This window comes from Rasamsonia byssochlamydoides (genome assembly GCF_041956645.1).
Source record: "Rasamsonia byssochlamydoides strain NRRL 3658 unplaced genomic scaffold VTN77scaffold_92, whole genome shotgun sequence".
NCBI classification, from domain to species: domain Eukaryota; kingdom Fungi; phylum Ascomycota; class Eurotiomycetes; order Eurotiales; family Trichocomaceae; genus Rasamsonia; species Rasamsonia byssochlamydoides.
The window spans coordinates 80,184-93,635 of record NW_027192475.1 but is presented as its reverse complement, the minus strand read 5'-3'; the positions used below and the strand labels follow the sequence as shown (position 1 = coordinate 93,635).

General features: G+C 51.6%; 4 protein-coding genes across 4 annotated transcripts; 2 read left to right on the top strand and 2 right to left on the bottom strand.

The window, feature by feature from the left end:
• Positions 1-5,195, bottom strand: VTN77DRAFT_9712 (uncharacterized protein; the record flags this gene model as incomplete). The annotated part of the gene is made up of 7 exons (XM_069426349.1): positions 1-1,038; positions 1,091-1,320; positions 1,372-1,669; positions 1,726-3,588; positions 3,660-3,864; positions 3,922-4,519; positions 4,586-5,195. 7 exons carry the CDS (start codon positions 5,193-5,195, stop codon positions 1-3), a joined length of 4,842 nt encoding a protein of 1,613 aa, XP_069273757.1.
• A 2,756-nt stretch (positions 5,196-7,951) lies between these two features.
• Positions 7,952-8,786, top strand: VTN77DRAFT_9711 (uncharacterized protein; the record flags this gene model as incomplete). Its single annotated transcript, XM_069426348.1, has 8 exons — positions 7,952-7,988; positions 8,088-8,138; positions 8,205-8,236; positions 8,299-8,315; positions 8,376-8,387; positions 8,459-8,556; positions 8,626-8,642; positions 8,703-8,786. 8 exons carry the CDS (start codon positions 7,952-7,954, stop codon positions 8,784-8,786), a joined length of 348 nt encoding a protein of 115 aa, XP_069273756.1.
• A 1,064-nt stretch (positions 8,787-9,850) lies between these two features.
• VTN77DRAFT_9710 (uncharacterized protein) lies at positions 9,851-10,614 on the top strand (the record flags this gene model as incomplete). The annotated part of the gene is made up of 5 exons (XM_069426347.1): positions 9,851-9,878; positions 10,128-10,202; positions 10,266-10,358; positions 10,418-10,551; positions 10,600-10,614. The coding sequence occupies 5 exons, from the start codon at positions 9,851-9,853 to the stop codon at positions 10,612-10,614; spliced, it is 345 nt and encodes a 114-aa protein (XP_069273755.1).
• A 1,127-nt stretch (positions 10,615-11,741) lies between these two features.
• Positions 11,742-12,316, bottom strand: VTN77DRAFT_9709 (uncharacterized protein; the record flags this gene model as incomplete). Its single annotated transcript, XM_069426345.1, has 3 exons — positions 11,742-11,993; positions 12,077-12,224; positions 12,294-12,316. The coding sequence occupies 3 exons, from the start codon at positions 12,314-12,316 to the stop codon at positions 11,742-11,744; spliced, it is 423 nt and encodes a 140-aa protein (XP_069273754.1).
• Between the last annotated feature and the right edge of the window lie 1,136 nt (positions 12,317-13,452).

Below are 13,452 nucleotides of genomic sequence, written 5' to 3'. Positions count from 1 at the left end.
CTAATCCCTCACTCTCCTGGCACCAAAGTAGGCGAGGTCGACAGCTGTGTCGTTCACCCCAGCGACAGGGGCGGCTTCTTCCAGCATCTCCCATGGACGAAGAGGATATGGGCCGATGACACGCCCACGATGCTGGATGCGAAGACGGTTGACCAGGGAGTTCGGATCTTCGGATGATCCAGTGGGCATCATGCTGGCACTAGTAGACGGCGGAATTGAGGAGGATCCGCTCGCAGGAGTTGCGGAAGGCGTCATAGACGACGTTGGTCCAGAGGTGGCTGGAGACGGTGCAGAGGCCGGTTGGGAGGACGTAGTGTTCAAGAAGTCGGGAACGGGACCAAGAAGATACATTAAACGAGGCTCATTGTGAACGTGGAGGAATGGTGGGCACCGTTCCCGGAGGAAACGGGCGCACTGCTGGCGAGCGTCATCTGGAAGTGTATCGACGAGAGACGCTGCAACATCAAGAGCATAGGTCGGTAGGGAATTACCAGCATGGGATTGCTGTGCAGATGGCGTGAATGGTGACGGAGTGATGCCAGTTTGCGGGCGGGAGACCATACTCAATGGAGACCGCGACAGAGCAATGCAGCAGATCGTGATCAGTAGACGAGACTGGTCCAATAGAGTATTAGGTCGCTGGGATGCAGATGGTGCCAGTGCCGGTGCGTCAAAAGCAGCCCGATGAATGGTAATCATCCGCAGCATGGCTGTGAACCAGAAGATCAAGTTTTCCTCGCACACTGACAGGGAGCGAGCAACCTGGTCCGCCATCGTGCCGCTACGATTCTCACTGAGGCTTCGAATATTCATCTGTGTCAGGACAAGCTTTTGAAGCAGAGAATTCATTTTTTCCACCAGAAGAGGGGCCACAGAGGGTATCCCGAGTTCCGGAATACTGTACGCAAGGCCATCGACGATCGTGAGGTAGACTCGGGCGGTTTCTCGCAAATTGCTCCGTTCGACTGGCGAGTCTCCCTCGAGTGCGCTATCCGATTGTGCCACGGCAAAGAATCCTTTTTCGGCGCGTTGTCGAATCTGCAAACGTCAGGACGGGCGAGGATGGCGAGCAGGATGACGAGTTTCTTACCTGGTGCACGGCGTCTTGGCTCATCAAGGCCACCAAGTCGAGCCAGTGGGTTTGCCCGGCTCGAACGTCAGCAACAGCCACTTTGAACATGATATCCACAATACCACTCTTGACCTCTTCTCCGCCTTCCATGTTGAAGAGTAACTGCAGTTTCAATTGGCAGAACGGTAAAGAGCAATTGTCGGCCATGTTGATAGCCTGCTCTGCCTCGGAGAGGCTGTTATTCTCCCCTGCAAAACGATTAGCATAATATAGCAAACATATAGGAACACGTGACAAACCTGGTCGTTCATGGAAACCTAACAGCAGGTTCAATGTCCGCCGAACCACGTCAACGGTGAGCGGATAGCGTTCTAGAAGGCTATGTATGCAACGTTGAGTCATAGATTCAGGGTGTCGAATGAGAAGATCGCGAAGAAGTGGTATTATGTAGTTATCAAAAGACGATCGCACACTGTCAAAGCCAGGCTGTGCCGCCTGCGTGGCAAGATATGCAGCAGTATTCTGAATTATGCCGAGCGCCTCATCTGAATGCTTTGATAAAAACTCCTCCTGCGCCATCCGGAATCGATATGACAGCTAAATAATAAATCAGCAACAGAAAATACGAAGCAAATTATGCGCTTAAATCTTACCAGATCCGTGAAGGACACACGGTTGGAATCAGGAACGAAGAGTTCAAGCAAATCCAGATGGAGCTCAGCCAAATGCGGAATAGCAGACCGTGTCGACTCGGATAGCATTAGCTTCTTCACCATGGCAGAGAAAGCGGGTAGTGTCACGCATCCAACGCCAACGAGGGGAGCGAGGATGTTTGAAAGCTTTGGCCGGGTGGATGATTTCAACAACCCTTCAATCCATCGGATCAGCAAGAGATCAAAGTGCTTCGGATTGAATGATCTCAGCTGGACCAGATGTCTGCAAATGGTGCTGGCAGAGAATTTTCCCTGATCGTCACAGAGTTCAAGCTGCTGAGATAGTTTCTGGAATATCATGACCAGCGTATTGTCGTCCATGCTATTTCCAGACGACAAAAACTGCTCCAAATCATCGTTGAATAATGAATTGGCGTCGTTCAAAGTCTCGGCCATGTGCTCGGACACTGGAGAAGATGCTGCCAGCGTGAACTTACGATCACCCCTTGAGAGCTCTTGTCGCAAGACGACAACAGCATTGACCTCACCAGGGAGACGGTGGCCAAGTTCGACGAGTGAGAAAACGAGATCATAGATCGGCAGGCCGCTTTGTTTTACGCGGGCAAAGGCCTCGAAGAAACTTTTGAAGAGGTCATTCAACGCACCGATAGCGGAGAAGCAGTCAAAGTGGCGATTTACAGTATCGACTGCCGAGGCGAGGACAAGAACATTGTCAGAGTTGGCAGCGTCACTCAGTACATCTGCGAGCATCGACAGGTCCCCAAAACTTTCGAGCGTATTTCTGACCGTGAAGAACTCCTCCGGAGTTAAGGAAGAGATTTCCACCGAACTGGCAGAGCTCTTGTCAGCGACAAACCTTGAGCTATCTTTGTAGTGCTCGGAGACGCCACGTCGAAGCCATTGGCCAATCTCAGACTTGACAGACCAGCTCAGATGATTATGATCGATGTGGCAGATCATGGCATTATCTCCGTCGATTCCCGTTCTGAATAGGCCCGGAAGCCGTTGTCTGAGGTCAGCTTTGACTGCCCTCGTCACATCCTCTTCCGAAAGGGTCAGGCCAGCACGAGCCAGAAGGGTATCTCGAAGATTCCGCAAATGTTGTGGCAGTCGACTGACTGGAAGCTGAGAAAGCAGCCCAATATCACCTGGAAGAGAAGTTGCAGCAGAGGACTGAGACGTGCCGCCTTCAGAAGATGCTCCTTGAAGTTGTTGTTGTCGGTATTGCTCAATGGCACCTCTCGCAACCAGCCACTGCAGGTACCTGCCAACCGAGAATGTCTGCGACCGGACCAATTCGACCACCACATGATAAATGTTTGCCATGTGCAGCCTGAACTTCTCGCGAGATTTGGCCAGGAACGAAAAGATATGAGCATCGACATCAATTCCCAGCCGTTTCCATTTCCGCAGCAGGCGGACGGCGATGTATACACGAACGAGACCCTGACGAAAGGGGGTTCCCGTCCATTCAAGAAGCTCAGAGATTAAGGCTTCCCGGTCAGCCATCGTGCCCAGACATGCCTCGGACAGGGCGGTCACGTCACAGACCGAGCGAGCGGCATCCAAAAGGTGGATGATTTGTTGCTGTGGCGAGCGCTGAGCAACTTTGCGGTAGTCTTTTGCTTGCTGAACACGCGCATTACGAATTTGAAGGGATTGAAAAATGGCATTTTCCGTAGGGTCGTCCAGGTGTAGGCAGGACGAAAGGACGTCATGATATCTGTCCCATGACCGGGGAAGAACAACGGATGAGGTCTGTTCACGACTCAGTCGTCGAACCAAGAGGGAGATTCGATCGACCAGGGGTTTGAGGAGTTCCTTGGGCTCCGTAGTGGTCGCCTGCGACCAAAGTTTGCTATTAGTAAAAAAAAAAAGCAATCCATTGAGAATAACCTGATGGCGACACTTACTTGCCGGAGCTTTTCGAGCAGAAGCTCCACCAGCCGTCGCCCTCGTTTCCGGAACCGCACAAGATGGTCCCAGTAGATTCCTAGCATCAAGAGCCAGATTGGCAGAGTATCCAACGAGGCATTTTCGAGCGAGGAGAGATACCAATCGAGATAGCAGTCTTGGTCGAGCAAGTTCTCAAAGAATAGTCGAGCCGCAAGTCTCACCCTGTGAACTGGTTAGCGAGCTACGTTGTCATTGCTGAAGAAGGCAATGAAGACGTACGCGTAGGTCATTTTCATTTTCCAGTCCCCCTTCCCACAGGAACTGATCACTCCTTCCAGGAACTGCTGCACGGTAGTGGTCCAGTCTCGGACCCATTTCACCTCGAGCCCAAGAGCCAATGACCCGCTCGTTCCTTTCCTCCTGAAGGCCCGAATCTCATTAGCCCCAACACACTTTGCCAACCAGACAGCCCTTCCAATGGGAATCCATTTGCTCAGACATTGGTCGAGAAGCACCTTGCCTCGAATCCCGTGCGGAATGGTGCGACTCAGCCTTCGCAATGGAACGGATGGATTGGCCAGGTCACGCAACCAGGCTTCTCTCTTGTTGTCGGTCAACGTGACCCGTGGCGGCGGCTTGAAAGTCGACGCCGAAGCGACCTTGCTATGGGCTTGTCTCTTCTCAAGAGCGGCGGCAAAGACGGATGACAGCACCTGCAAACCGGAACGATGCTTCAGTTGGGCGTACAGAGACGGCCGTGCGGTGTTTGATTCATTCTGAGAGACTTGTGTCCGGTCATAATGCCCTTGCTTTGTAGTCTGCTCGCTCAAGACATCTTCGGGATGATTTCCGGTCCAGGGAGAGAAGTCGGCAACTTCTATTATGAGATGCAGTCAGCAATCTATGGTTGGTCGGCAACAGGATTGCAAGAAGGAAGACTTACTGTCGCCTTTCAGAATAGGTGCAATCGATGGGACCTCCAAACGGTACGGTGTGGTCTGGACTTCCCGTTCGGATGTGCTGTCCTTTAGTACAGCGATTCCTGACCCTGATTGTTGCGGAGGAGCGTACTTCCAAGGACGGATGGGAAAAGGAGGTGGAGATGCGGGCTTTATTGCCTGCGACCCTGGGTTCGAATTGCCAGCGGAGACTCCTCCACTGTACGTCTCTGATACCAGCTCTTGAAACGAGCATGCCGGTCGTCCACGCCCTGAGACGGTCGCAGGTCGCGCCGTTCCACTTGCTGGAGCACTTCGCAACTCCGCGCTCCTGTTAGCAGTCTTTCCGTCCCCAACTGGCCCCGAGACATTGGTATCCAACTTCGGTCTCTTGCTGGGATGTTCGCTTTCAGGGAGGATCGAGTCGTTGCCGGTTAAGTCGATCACTGTCTGCTGCCCATTCGGCGGCGGTGCAGCCGCCATTGACGGCTTGTCCGGCAGATTGGCGGAGGAGCTCAGGGGGAGAGAGCCCGTCGAGTCTCCGGCCCTCCCTCCACTGGGGATACGGGATTGATTTGCCCAGGGTTGGACGCCACTTGGAGGATGTGGTATCATCGCAAGTACAGCGGAGGCATGGCGTCTCTCCGAACGCCGGATATCAGGGCATTGGAGCGATTGGCAGTCCGCGAAATATCCTAGGTAGTGCTCTGACTGCCCCCCCCAAAGTATCACCCGAGGTATACGAAATGGTCTTGTCAACGATTCCTCTTTCGCTGGTCGTTGGAGAGTTGGGAGGGGGCGTGGATCGGATGGGACCGATGAAGGATGAAGGCGAAATAGAATGAGAAAGATGCAGTGAATGCCTAACTTGAAGATATATATGATGATGAGCTTTGAACGTCAAGTCCAAAGCAACACGAGAGTGAATATACAAAGTGGTAAAGGAGAGGTTGAACCCAGCGGGACGTGATAGGGTTCTTAGGCACAGGCCTGCGGTGCTCTGTGCTGGCGGTAAATAACAAGCAGTAAGCTAAGACCTAATCATGCTAATAATATGGGGTGACGAGGAGACCCGGCTGGCAGGTGCTCTCCTGTGGGATGCGCCTTCCGCGTTCCGCTTAGCGGCGATAGGTCCTGACCGTACCATACAGTATAATTACGCGCGTGTCCACTTTACAAGCAGATGGAGCCGTGTATTATAACATAATATGACAGGACCTGACGATGGATGTATTGTTCTCCTCGGACTTATCGCCTCGGCGGCAGGCTTAACTGCTTGTGCACGGCTTGATTAGCTTATCTCCCGGGGTTGAGAACACGGATCCTGTCTCCAAGATCTTGTCATCCAGTCAGCACTCCGGTAATCGGGCAGCCGCTTCCAGAACAAAGACAACAATGCGAACTAATCCAGGGTCCAGGACAGGCAATATTAATATTTTACACATCATGTTTATCCATCATTCCATCCTCCGGGGTCTTTTTTTTCGGCCGCCACCAGGTCAGGCTGGAAGGTGGTCAGTTGCCATTATCAAATCTGTCGGCAGATCGGCGCGAGAAGACGACCTTTTCCAAGGTTGGGCATGAGAGAGGATCCACCAGACCATGTCGTCCATACGGTACGGACTCACGGACGGAGTTGGCACTCCGTCGTTACCATTATCCTATCATCTGCGCCCTCGACTTGCATCCGGGCTGAATTCATCCCATTGCTCAGACCCTCCGTTCGTTCCCCGAGTGTTCCACATCTGCATTCGAAGAGGCGATCTCGCTCCCAAACAGGATTCAGGTCCCTCCCTTCGATGCAGCAACCTCTGTGCCACTCAATGCACATTTCCGTGGCATGCGTCAAGGATTCGCTTGGTTGGCCCTGTCCTCCATGACGGATCAGATTTAGGCTCGCGACTATCATGACGAGAAAACACCCCACAATCTTGTGGCGGTCTACCCATGCACCGCAGCACAGGTCCATACAACACCACTCTTGTGAAACTAAGACACCTTCCTGCTATTCCAGAGTACGCCGTACGCAGGGGCCGTAAGGATTCGTACTTTGCTCCGTATGGCCGGTGGTTAAATGGCATCATCTATCACGCATCAATAATCATGAGCACTCTTAAAGTGGATCATGGCCCGCAGGCCCTTTCTTTGGGGTCCGGGCGAAGGAGGCCCGTCAGGCTGTCACTGCAGATATGCTGACAAACACAACAGCATCCGCTCCAATCCGGACAGTCCAAGTCGATCTCGCCTTGAGTTCGTTGCCAGTGAGAAGACACGCCACAGTCAGCTTGACACCTAAGATCCAGTATCTCTGAGCGAAGTTGAGGACTAAATGATTAATTTAAGAACTGAAAGATCCAGTTATATGGGTTCAACTATTGCGAAGATTTAAATGGCTACTGGAAAACGCCACAGGTTCTGAATTTAACAAGTTACTGCGTACTGTTCAGCCAGCCTAGGCATCTATCGGGGAAGTGAGATTTTGGGCAACGTGATTATCCTCCTTGGGGTGCGCCTAGCCCAGACATGCCCGAAGCACCTGACATGTCCTCCATCAAGGACACTTCAGTTTCCGGTTAATGTGGCCTGATAACAAATAATAATACCCTCGGATCTACGCAGGACAAGAAAGCGGTTGACTCGTTGGATCCAACGCATCGACAGAGAGCTCGATTCACCTTATCACATTACATATATAGCGGATCGTTCCACGAATTCTTACTTATCAATATTTTCAAGGGTCAGGTGTAAAGAGACGCAAGAATGAATTTAAGGAAATCGAACCCACTCAGAGTTCTGTCCAGCACATATTTCTCCTCCAATGTCGACTCTCGCCGCAGAAAAGTCTAGACGTAATCCTAACAGTGTGCAGTAATCAGTTGAGTTGGTAACAACAGATAAATCTCCTTACTGAAGCGAATCTGAGTAAAAGCAGTACCCCTGACAAGGTACAGCACACACCTCAGGCCATGCCACTTGCATTATTCATGGTGATCATTGTGCAACAGAACCATCGGCGTGTTACGCTCGATCATCAAAGAGAGCCACATCCCTCGGTCTCGAATACCGCGACGGAGAGAAAGGAAAATATTCCGATTTCATCTCACCTAGTAATAAAGACGAGAAATCTCTCCCCACGCAGGACCAGCTTGGCAATGCAAAGAATGATAACAATGATAACAATGCTGGGTGGCTGGATACGATAAGCGGAGCTCTCCGTCGGTACGCCGGCTAGGAATGGTTAAGCGCCAGCACGTGTGGAGGACCTCATTCCAGATCTGGAGCTGCCGTGGACCTGGACCATCGAACTCCCGTCGCGGTTTTGGCATCTGCGCGGGTGGATAGTTACTTGATTCCCAAGCTAATTATTCACAATGGCATCCAAAAAGGACATGCGCAGGGCGGATCTCGGTATGTTGCTCCTGTCTCTTTCCCAGTTGACTCTGGTCAAGTCATTTCCTGCGTGCACTCCAGCTACATCATGACTGACTTTGCAATTTGCGGATCTAGTCATTCCCTATGTCGACCCGCCCAGGGATAAGAACGAGGCCGACATGTCAGGTACGAACGGTTCTACGTAGAAACGGATGGCGGTGGATTGAATCAGTTATTGATGGTGGTGTCCAGGTGCCATGACGTCCACCTTGCCAATGGCGGCGGTGAGTGACCAGATAGCCTATTGAGAGAATAAGAGCGTGTCCGGGTGCTAACTGGGTGCCAGATGTTCACCAGGAGCCGGTGAGTCGAGGGAGTCATCAATCGGAGCGAACAGTTGACTGATTGCAATCCCATGCGCAGACTAATCGGATGGTAGGTCGCGAGAGACACGCTTACCCCCAGGCGTGCAGACAGAATGGTCGGACTTACATCGTTGTCGATAGGGTTTCTTTGATCTTTGCTCTCCAGAACTGGCTGGCGGAGACGCCAGAGCAGAAGAGGATAGCAAGCACGCCGGCTTATATGTCTGTTTTCATGTCCCGTAAGTCTGCTTGTTGTGTCAGATACTGGAAGTCCAAACGGAGCGCTGACAACAATTTGAATTCCCTAGTGATGGCCGTAGCGGTTGTACGTTTCCTTGACACCAACTCCCGACGAACAGATCATTCTCCTAACTTCACACTCCAGACTTATATGCCTCTCTTCCTCCCTCCGCCGCCTGGTCGAGGCGCGGGTACTCCAGCTGCCCCATCACCGTCCCCTTCTCCATGAGATTATAATTCTTCGGTCTTGATAATTCGTCGGTCTTGATAGGAGGAAAGAAGGAAAATAAGGAGGCTCGCAAGCTATGTGCGAAGCCTTGTTTCACAGCAGTATACCATCTTCTAATTTCCTGTAACTTACATGTAATTCTAAGCTATGGCTGGGAATGAAGAGCAACCTTGAATTGATCGTGTTAATGCGCTATGCGAAGCTGGCATCCTCTCTTGCATTGGAATTTAGAAACCATAGACGCCGCCTCTACATCTCTCACTTATACAATAGCAGCATTAAACAGTGGCTTCCTCCTTGTCCTTTAGTTTTCTAGCTGAACCTCACCCACCCCCTCCTCGCTCGATCAGGTCTTTCTTTCTCTCTCTCTATTTTTTCTTTTCTTTTTTTTTCTCTCTTTTCATTTCTTTTCTCTTTCTTCCATCAAATTGCACATTCAGGCTGCGTAAACTGGCGGTATGTATGGAGTATAATTGAAGATTGACGTAGACTAGGGGGCCCGCACCTGGACGGGAGCTACTAGGCGGCTGTGCTGTGATGGCTGCAGTGGTCATTCATTATTAGTCGCCGTGTCCTTGCTGACGGCTACGGTGGAAAGATGTCGGCAAAAAAAGTACTGGCCAGCACAGCACGACCCTTGAGTTCTACTGTTCTAGACTAGAGCATGGCAAAAGAAAAGAAGATGATAATTCGTAGACACAGAGAGAGATCGAAACCATAGAAGGTGCCAGATACTTGTCCTCTGCCACAGACCGCCCGTGTTGGCCAGTGAGGGCGTTGGCCACCTTGCTGAGTCAGGCGGTCCTCCACGGCTGACTGGTCGCCCCTCGACACGTCCTTTCCACTCCTTCCTCGCTCCGCCTACTAATTACTTACGTCCTCCTTTGCAACTCTCCAGACAATCTCCTCTCTCTCAACTCTCTTCGCTCGACTTCAACCACTTCACGCTCTCCTCCCTGCGCGCAGAGAACTATCATCATCATCTAAAGAGACTTCGTTTCTCACCTCCGATCTTTTATTCTACACCCCTTTTCTAGGAAGGTTCTCAAAGAAAAGGCGAGTTTATGTCCATCGAAAACCTTAAGACCTTCGGTAAGTCGCCCTCGCCACCGCCCGACTCTGCTGCCCCTGAACAGCCGGTGCTCAACACCCTCCAACTGGGAAAGCACGCTTGTACCAGTGTCGACGCTCATGTCGTCGATTTGGGGGTTGTTGCACCATTGCGAGAGCTGGAGACGTCATTCCAAGTCGGCCCTCGTGATCAAATCGCAGCTGTCCGTGGGGAGCGGGGTAGTTTTTTAAGTTTGGCATGAGGCTGACCCGATCCTCCACACATCACAGACCCCTTCGCCGAAGCTGACGAAGACACCGGCGAGTCCAAGCAGTCTCAGAATTACATACACATACGTATTCAACGTACGTTGGCCTCCTTACCATCTCTCCGTCAGTCAACGAGTTAAATGCTAACCCAGCTTGCAGAGCGCAATGGTCGGAAGACATTGACGACCGTCCAGGGCCTTCCGAAGAAGTTTGATCAAAAGAAGATCTTGAAGGTGATCAAGAAGAAGTTCGGTATGTACACCTGCGCGTAAACGTGCACATGAGCGGCCTGCTGACCAGCTGTATTACAGCCTGCAATGGCACCATTGTCCACGACAGTGAAATGGGGGAGGTGATCCAGCTGCAGGGAGACCAGCGCAAGGATGTTCAAGAATTCTTGACCGACAAGAAGGAAGGGCTCGAGCTTGACGCCAAGACCATCAAGGTAGGTTACATCTCCGTCGAAATCAGCGAGCAGAGCTAACCTCCGCAGGTCCATGGGTTCTAGAGTCAGACGCGACGCCCGTCCGGTCCCTCCCGCCAAATCTATCCCTCAGGGGGGTCGATAGAAGTCTTGTCGTTTGTCTCGATCTGTGAGCGCCCTGGACCTTCAACAGATCACCTTTTCAATCAAAAAACTTCTTGCCTTCTCTTCTTCTGGCCCCCAGCGGGTTAGATTTGGGCCTATCAGTCGAAATACAAGACGACCTCGCTCATCTGCAGTTTCAGCCTGCGGGGGAGGTAGAGGAACGGCTCTCTTTTTGTTTGACTGGTTTTAATGGGAACGGGATGATGGCTGGAACGCGGCGTTGTAGATACCCATAGACGATGTTCGATTTATTCTTTACTTTTCTCTGTCTGTCAGTCATTGTTCGTCGTTTGGAACGGGAAGATGGCAAGCTGGTAGTGACCATGATTGCAAAGTGATGGTCTCTGCTTGGGATTGTTGAGGCTGGTTTGCTGGCATTATGGGGGTTGACCGGTCACAGTGATTGATGTCTGTGTATCGTCTTGTTCCTTCCTCTGTATGTCTAGCAAATTCTCTCATTATTGATTGTCACTTTCGTTTCTTTCCTTTCCTGGTAGTATTGTGCATCGCAGTATTGTTCTGCTTATAACGGTCTTTTTGAGGTACGAGGCATGTCCGACAGTCAAGCCAGAACTTGTTTTCTTTCTTAGTCTTCTCTCTTTCTTTCTCTTTGCCTTCACACCAGTAGATTTGATCGGACAGTAGATTTGATCTGAGTCTGACAAAGTCGAATCGAATCGAATCGAATTCTCTAGCCATAAAGTAAGAAAGAGAGAAAAAGAACAACGTAACTGGATAGCAGTAGCCGTGGCTGTGGCTGTAAAAATAAAACTACAATAAAGTACAGTCCGACAGACAGACAGACAGACAGATACATCCCGAACCGAACAAACACCCTTTCACCTTGTCAATAAATGGAATGGATTGGAATATAATGGTAAACGGAACGGCAAAGTTACACACGCGGACGGTAAGGACGAATAATCTTGAAACAACGAACAACAGGAGGAGGGAAAACAGGCTGAAGAAGAACTAGGACTGGCACTGGGAGAACCTGCCCTGCTACCGCTAAAAAAAGCTGACAGGAATGTCTAATCTAATCTAATCTATGATTGCGAAGAAGAGCCGGAAGTAGTGCTGCTGCTGCTGCTGGCTGTAGCGGTGGCAATCCACTCCCACAGTTTCTGCCCCATGACAAAAGCAGGCACCTCAGGCTCGTTGTCGCGCGTCAGATGCAGTTGCAGCAGCAGCAGGGACATGCTCACGAAGCTGGCGACGGAGAGGACGGATAGGGAGGCCGTGGTTTCGCGTTTGATCATGGCGTGGTTCTGGGTTGCGTGGTAGAGGAAGGTTAGGATCTAGATAGAAAATAACATGTTAGCATGGATATCTCCTTGATTCCTTTCGAAGGGGGGGAAAGGGGGAATTGGGTTCTACGCACCGTTGTGATGGAGATCCATGCGGGTAGCAGCAGTCGTGGATCGGACGAGGCGCCGGAGAGATACAACACCCAGGACGTCAGATATGCGATGAGGCCGTTGGTTGCGAGGAGACGGATTACTACTGCTGGGGGACTGTAGTTTAGGAGCCTGTTGATTGTTTGATAAAATATCAGACTTCGTTCATTCATCATCAGGATTATATGTTTGGGCACCAACCAGCGAGACATCATGCAGTCCATGAAGAAGTAGGATAGGTACGCGGATGCGCAGCACTGTGGTCAGTCAGTCTATACAATCCTAACATAACCAATTCATCATAGCTCCTATTCTCGACAGGGCAGGCCGGAGTAGACAGCCTACATACCCACATAATCGCCAACGCAACCTCCGTCACCCGAAACCTCCGCTCAACATCCCAGTCGGCCAGACTACTCCCCACGATCGCCGCCGCCCATCCTTCCCGCCACATTCCCGCTCGAATTCGGAGCAGCTCTGCCAGGAACGTGAAGGCGCAGCGCAGCCCCCACCACGCGGCTGGCACGATGCTCAAAGCCCGACAGACGAGCAGCGGCACGTACCATTTGCGGTCGACGCCTAGGATGACGGCCACGCGGGGATGGCGTGCCGCGCGGCGACCGGAGGGATCGGTTTCACGGTCGTTGTCGTCGTCGTGATGGTGGTGGTGGTGAGGAGGAGGAGGAGGAGGAGGAGAGGAGCGATGGGATATAGACGCCGAGCGAGATGATGCTGGAGAGGGCGGGACGACGGTGGGAGAGGATGCAGCGTCGTCATCATCATCGTCACGATCGTCATCGTCATGATGGTTATTGTTGTTGTCGTCGTGGATATTAACGTTCCCCCCGATCCTGCTGCGCAACAGCGGGACCGGGGGCTCGGTACCAGAGGCCTTGACGGCCCTCACAACCGGATCGGATTCCGTCAGCGGCGGTTTGGAGGACGAACGCGACGCAGGATAAGGTGGGAGAGAGGCATTGCGGCTGGTGGAAGCCAGAGTTTGGTGTTCTACGGCATGTGCAGCCGTGAGTATGAACGAAACAAGATGTGATGAAGCCGAAGCTGAGGCAGGAGTACAGCGGGTGCAGTTGTGATGGTGTGAAGAGAGATCTCGTCAAGTATGAAGTCAGGAGATGCGGAGCACTTAATTAGAGGCGTAGATTGGCATGACGCTGAAACGCCGAGGGACCCCGGAGTCCGGACATGTGGTTAGGTTTGGCGTGGTGGAGCCGTGCATTTGTATCGACGATATTGACATTACAAGCAAGCCAAGGTCAATGAATTCTATCAAATATCAAATTTATTAAATAATGCGTCATCTGTCTGAAATATTAATTGCAAGTATACAGTACGGTAACTT